The sequence below is a fragment of the Priapulus caudatus genome, unplaced genomic scaffold, assembly GCF_000485595.1.
Source record: "Priapulus caudatus unplaced genomic scaffold, Priapulus_caudatus-5.0.1 Scaffold703, whole genome shotgun sequence".
Taxonomy (NCBI): domain Eukaryota; kingdom Metazoa; phylum Priapulida; class Priapulimorpha; order Priapulimorphida; family Priapulidae; genus Priapulus; species Priapulus caudatus.
In genome coordinates, this window is record NW_014577764.1 from 144,751 (window position 1) to 151,440 (window position 6,690).

Below are 6,690 nucleotides of genomic sequence, written 5' to 3' on the forward strand. Positions count from 1 at the left end.
CTCTAAAAATATTAATAATATAGTCAGATGAAACGTATCCTCCGCCATGCATGCGTCTGTCCTCGCTGCATCTATGGTGAGGCTCAACCCGGGGTGTTCAACGTCAGCGGCCCCACAGGATGTGCCAGCGAGGGTTGAAACAGGATGCGTGGCTCGCCGCCCCGCCCAACGCCAATCCTCGCCACAAACCCACTCGACGACCCAGCACCAGTGCCGCCCAGGCTGCTCGCAGGACAGCACCGATTCCATCAGAGTGCTCAAACAACAGACTCGGCCTCAACGCCGTTGGGCGGCACAACGGTGACGCCGCCAGGTGCGGCCACCCTGGCAGCAGAAATTCGAGACGCCGGTCTGCTCCGCGCGGAAATCGCACCGCCGCGCCCAGCCGCTTTCTGCGGCCCCGTTAGTACAACCACAGGGGGCGCGGCTAGGATTGATCATTTGAGCACCCATAACGGGTAACAACTAAATTGAGTAGATGCACATCGCAAAGAAACCGGTATGCTACATACCATAAATACATAATCTATACACGCCGCCCGCAGCGCCCCGCACCGCACCGCACGCCCACGCACCGGGACAGCAGCACCAACCGGCACCCTCATTGGCATGCACCTCGGGCACCCACACGCACGGCGAGCACTCTCATGGCATCGCACCGGCACACACACATAAGAAATGAAAATCATCATCTCAACATATGTTAAACCGTTTTGTGTAACAACTGAGCAAGATAATTTCGCACGAGATGGTCACAAGTGTCCGACTTAATTAATTAAACATAACACTCATCACACTTCTTCACCTGGTTCCAAAAGTCATGAAGGCAAAAACAAACACACTAATTTGAGATTACATAAGTAAGCAAAATAAAAAAAAACTCAAAAGATAGTTAATTGTTGTTGAATCTAAGACTACCAACACCTGTAAAACACGATAGATATCACCACTACGTATCGATACACCATCAACACATACGACGCCAGATGCTTTAATATAAGCCGGAACAACTAATAACCTGTACAAGCCGAATCACCTAACACGACATTTGTCCACCTGCATCAAAGAAAAATTTCCCTTTTCTCTTTAGGACTCTTTTCATCTGTCCAAAATCAGCTCCGTCAATAAATTACAGGAGCTATTTGAGCCTACACGGGAGGCGATTTCGGAGTTTTGCAAGAGCGAATCGCTCCTCGCCCGTGTACATTTTACACTGCACCTGAATACTACACACTCCTCGTGAGTGCAAGCTCTCACCTTCCTGCTAACGCGCGTGAAAGGCTACTGACAAACTGACCGTCAGACCTGGTAATACTCTGCGGCAGCACTGATAGAGGTACGGTACACAGCGCAGAGCAGCCATCGAGCCCCGGGTTAGGACTCCCGTTAAATCGATCGCCTGACCAACACAAGAGCGTTCAGCTATGTGCGCGCACGTTATATACCAAATTTGTAGAGTACCGCATTGCATATCAACTGTGTGAAATGCTTTCAAGGCAACTCGCCTGATCAAATATGCTCAAGATCTCACCACTTGCACACCATAAAGCAGAAAATGTACAACAACTTGAACAACGCGCGGTACATATCTCACGCTGTAGCCAGAACGCCGAGTAATATCTCATGTGTAGCCATGACAACGCCGGGTAATATCTCAACGTTAGCCCATGACAACGCCGGGTATACTCATGCGAAAGCCCATGACAATGCCGGGTATATCTCAACACGTTATCCATGACACGCTGGTGCGTGAAGCCTAACCTGATATCATACTGAAGCCCGGGAATCGTAAGATCTGAACGAGTGCGGTAGGGAGTTTGTGAGACACTGCTCAGGAGTCTCGGTACGACAGTACATCCCTGCCAGGTGCTATCCCCCCCGGCTGCCACGTGAGACAACAGGTGTTCTAATATAGGCAGGTAAGCCAATGAACTAACTGCAGTTCGGTTTAAGAAATCACGCAATAGGATATATGAGATGATGATGATGATTAATGCTACTGCTGCTTCTAATGATTGTTGTTGCTTATTATGAATATTTTTTGGTAGTGGCGGTTGCAGTAGCAAGCAGAAGCAGTAAACAGCAGCAGCAGCAGTAAGCAGCAGAGCACACACAGCAGCACGTAAAAAAAAAAGCAGCAGCAGCAACAGCAGCAAAGCAGCACAGCAGTAGCAATAGCCCCGTCGCGCAATCGTAGCAAGTAGTAATACAGTAAAAAAAATAGTAAATAATTACTCCGGATAATCTTCTGCATTCTACGGAGGGCCCTGTCACTTAATTTAAGTATTAACCTACCAAGAAGGACAATACCTGCAAAGCAAGTGGCCATCACCACCTCCATCCTGGAGTCCTGGTCCAAGTTCACGACGCCAGCCTGTGCGGACGTTACCTGAGGCAAGTGCAAAGGTTATCGCACTACATTAAGCGGAAATACGCGGGAACACGACGATATCGCAGCGTTAAATATACACTACCCGAGTCATGCATCAATGCTTTTACTGTGTTTCCTCCCATGTTACCTCATTCACCGCTCTGATTCTCCAATGGAAGATAAATCAAGATCACACATATATACTTATGATAAATTTAGGATTAACATGAATTACCTTGTAACCCTAATAAACATGATTAGGTCTGCTTTGATGAGCTAAGACGCCCAATAAATGAGAATTATTATGAACAACTCTCTTCTCGCATCTTGCCTAAATGCTAGAGACCGCCTGCTAGAAAGCGCACAGTATGCTAACATGCTTCTATCAGGCAGCATCTTCAGCCTTCAGCTGGGTTTACAACTACCGACTTACGTTGTAAATTGGCGAGCGTGGACCAATGTCGCAATCGGCACACTGAGTTGGCGAAAATAGAACATGTTCTAATCTCCCAACTATGTAGTACTATTGACCAGTTACTCGCGCGACTTTTGGCGTTTACACTGCCGATTGTCCGGTTGTATAATTGTCGAAAAATTGTCCAATTCGAAATCCAATCTTAACAATGCCAGGAAGTAAGACTAACTTCCTGTATGTAGTGCTGGACGGACATGCGGCCCCCGTTATTGCACGCAGCGCACAGGCTCGCGCGAAGCCGCGCCCCTACAGCGAATACGCCGCCCCCTTTTGTCGCACCTTAGACAATATGTTAGACCAGGGGTCGAAAACAAACTCTGCGAAAAAGCCGCGGATCCCAACCGACATTTGGCCATCGGACGCTAGAGCCATCTTCCAAACGGCCTATAATTACGGTAACACATAGTGGCTCCACAAGAAAACCCCAAGAAAATGCTGTCACTCAAGCACCACGCGCTCGCTCATTCAACCCAAGGCCGCCGTAGTCCGAGCCGGTGTAGGTGTGACGAAACTGCGCGTAATGTTACGCTTCCCGCTATAACCGAATTCGCGCCGTCTCCTTCGGCGCGCCGAATCGTATAGGCGGGCGGCGCGAGATGCTACATACAACAGTCCCCGCGGTCGGCCGTGCGCCCAGTCCCCGCGGAAGGCGCGGCTAACCGCTCTCGGCGGTTCGGGAACAAACGCATCTTTTGCGCAATGCCATTCTTGTACCCGTCTCTCTGGATATTCCTAGATATTATGGAATAGTAAACTAACATGGATAGAATAGTAGCTAACGAGGCAGGCAGAGTATAGCTAACAAGGCAGGGAGAGTATAGCTAACGAGGCAGGCAGAGTACAGCTAACGAGGCAGGCAGAGTATAGCTAACGAGGGATGGAGAGTATAGCTAACGAGGGATGGAGAGTATAGCTAACGAGGGATGGAGAGTATAGCTAACGATGGATGGATGTGACTGACCCCAGGCAGGTCACACTTGTAACAGTCTGTAACGCTAAACACAGCGAGGCAGGCATGATAATACACGATGGAAGCATGACAATTAACGAGGGAGGCAGAGTAGAAGCTAACGATGCGACTCACCCCAGGTCGGTCATGCATTGCAGCTCGTTCTCGATGCGGCGCGGATGACTCGTTGGCACGACGTGTTTCACGGCGAACTTGCTGCTCCCGTGCGGCGGCTTACCGATGGCCAGATACACACAGCTGAACGTACCTGCAATGATCGTGAACCCGGAGTCAACCGCCACCGATCACGAACGCGTGGAAGCTCGGCCCGGTTAGGTTCCGCAACTTCATATATGTATCAGAAATAGCGCGATATTGATGTTTATCTTCGATTTGTTTTATTAAAAAAATGTGCCATTTAAAAAAAAAAATTTAATTGAAAAGCTACTTATTTTAAAGAAATCAATTGTGAGTTCGGATTTATAGATTGCAGAGCTGTAGCTAATGGAAGAGCAAGATGGGCTGTGATGGCCAGATCAATGTGCATACTATTATATGGTTAACAGCTAATAGACTGCGACAGTCGCCGCCAGAGGGCGCCGGCTACAACGCGCAGGTATCGGGGCTGAGCTGGGTGGCGCCGGGTACCTCGCAGCTATTCTCTACGTGAGAGGTCGGACCCATCACCGACGGACTCAAGTAAACTGCCATTAAGTTCTACTGAGCATTCGGTATTTTGTGGAGACGAGAGCCCGGGAAGAGAGTGCCGGTTGTGATATCCGCCCACAAAACTAGGATATCAGCGACGTCAGCACGGACATTGCGACGTGGAAAACAAGTGCTGTGTTGCCATGGCAACTGGGAAGCCAACGGAGTGCTGACAACGACCGGTTTTCATTCCTGCGAGGAACGGCATACGGCGGGGTACTTGCGGGGGAAAATCGCAACTTGGTGCAGCTTTCGGGAATAACATATATGCAAAAGCATACACTGATCCAGGCAGCATTGACTAATTAATGTGTTGAAAGGTCGAGAAAAGAATTAGTTGTTTTTAATTTTCCAATAACAGCTGATGATTGGTGTATTTTGTTTTGTTTTATGGTGTGTATATATTACTTTAATAAATTTTAATTATGTTTTTAATTTTCAATAAAATTATAATTTTAAAAGGTTCTTGCAACTGTTTGCCAATTATTTGTTCTCTATGCATACACCATACGCATTCAGAGAAAAAACAAATACAGAAAATTCCATTTAAGAAAAGCTACTGGAATTCACTTGGGGGAATCAATTAGTGCCTGGCCACTTTCCAATGAATAACGAACGTATGCATACTCATAGCAATAATCTAACCTCATGACATGACGCATTCTCAGCAGATGCCGGAGAAAAAATCCCTGTTTTACCAAATTGCTAGAAACGATTCACAAATATGGCGTCTCGCGTGTGTCATGAAAAGGTAAAATATTCAGAAAAAACAATGCAGCGAGCGAAAGAGGCAGGGTAGGTATAGCACTACAGTAGCCAACCATCCTCATCACCGATATTTTACGTAATTTAATGTGGAGTGATGACGGAGGTTCGTCTATGATGGAGGAACTAGGGTCGTAGAGCCAAGGCAGAGCTTGCCGAATGTAGAGTAGCTTCATAAACAATGATACAACTCGCCTCGCGTTAATCACGCAGCGGATCTACACACCTTAAAGCTGGGTTTACACTACACGCTTTTTTGTTTATAAGAATTCTTTTTATAAGAATCATCGAGGCTTGATTTCCCAAATTTTAAGAAATTTTTAAGAATAATGCTGAGGCTCGATCATCACACACACATTGTCACTCGATGACGACGGCGACGGTGGATTGATAATGAGGATGACCGATTCTATGACGTTGAATTTTGCGGCCGTAGGGTGAAAGTTCATTATGAAAATGGGTGGTTTGAAGGCACTCTTGAATACTTCAACGACGACATACATAAATATCGCGTTTCCTCCCCCCGACGGTAGTGAGGACTATATTGGCCTCGAAGACATTGACGGCGTAGAAGTCATATTACTGTAGTTTAACGAATTGCGTATATTTTGAAAAGGAAGGGTTACTTTCTTGTTGTGTTATACATTGGTTCTTTTATTGGATATTAGCATTTTCCTCTTTCGTTCAACCACCACGTTTTACATGCTATCGCATTTAACAGTTTTAATGAAAATATAAGTTGATTTTTTCAACAATTATTTAAGAATCATTTAAGAATTATTTAAGGCTCAAAATGTCGATTTTCTAAGAATCACGAGGCTCAAAAAAAAAGTACGATTCTTATAAACAAAAAAGTGTGTACCGACTTCACGTTGTAAAATTGGCGAGCTGGACCAATGTCGCAATTCGGCAACACTGAGTTGGCGAAAATAGAACATGTTCTAATCTCCCAACTATGTAGTTACTATTGACCAGTTACTCGCGCGACTTTTGCGTTTACACTGCCGATTGTCGGTTGTATAATTGCGAAATTGGTCCAATTCGCCAATTTGACAACATAAAGTCGGTAGTGTAAACCCAGCTTAACAATGCCAGGGAAGTAGACTAACTTCCTGTATGTAGTTGCTGGACGGACATGCGGCCCCCGTTATTGAGCGCAGCGTCCCACATCGAATACGCCGCCCCCTTTTTGTCCACTTAGACAGACATGTTAGACAGGGGTCTGAAAACGAACTCCGCAAAAACGGGGCGGAATCCAACCGACATTTCGCCATCGACGGCTAGAGGCCATCTCCAAACGGCCCCTATTAATTTTTGGCGGTGGCGCGCCTTACGGGTAACACATAGTGGCTCCTACAAGAAACCCCAAGAAATGCTGTCACTCAGCAACCACGCGCTCGCTCATTCGCCGCTACGCGATGA

The 6,690-nt window shown here is 46.7% G+C and overlaps 1 protein-coding gene across 1 annotated transcript in view; it reads right to left on the bottom strand.

Moving 5' to 3' along the window:
• Nucleotides 1–6,690, bottom strand: part of LOC106812935 (cell division cycle 7-related protein kinase-like) — an 83,489-nt gene that overhangs the window by 75,051 nt on the left and 1,748 nt on the right. Inside the window, exon 2 of the mRNA XM_014816945.1 lies at nucleotides 3,931–4,063. Within this exon, the coding sequence (XP_014672431.1) occupies nucleotides 3,931–4,063 (133 nt within the window). The remainder of the gene's footprint in view (nucleotides 1–3,930; nucleotides 4,064–6,690) is intronic.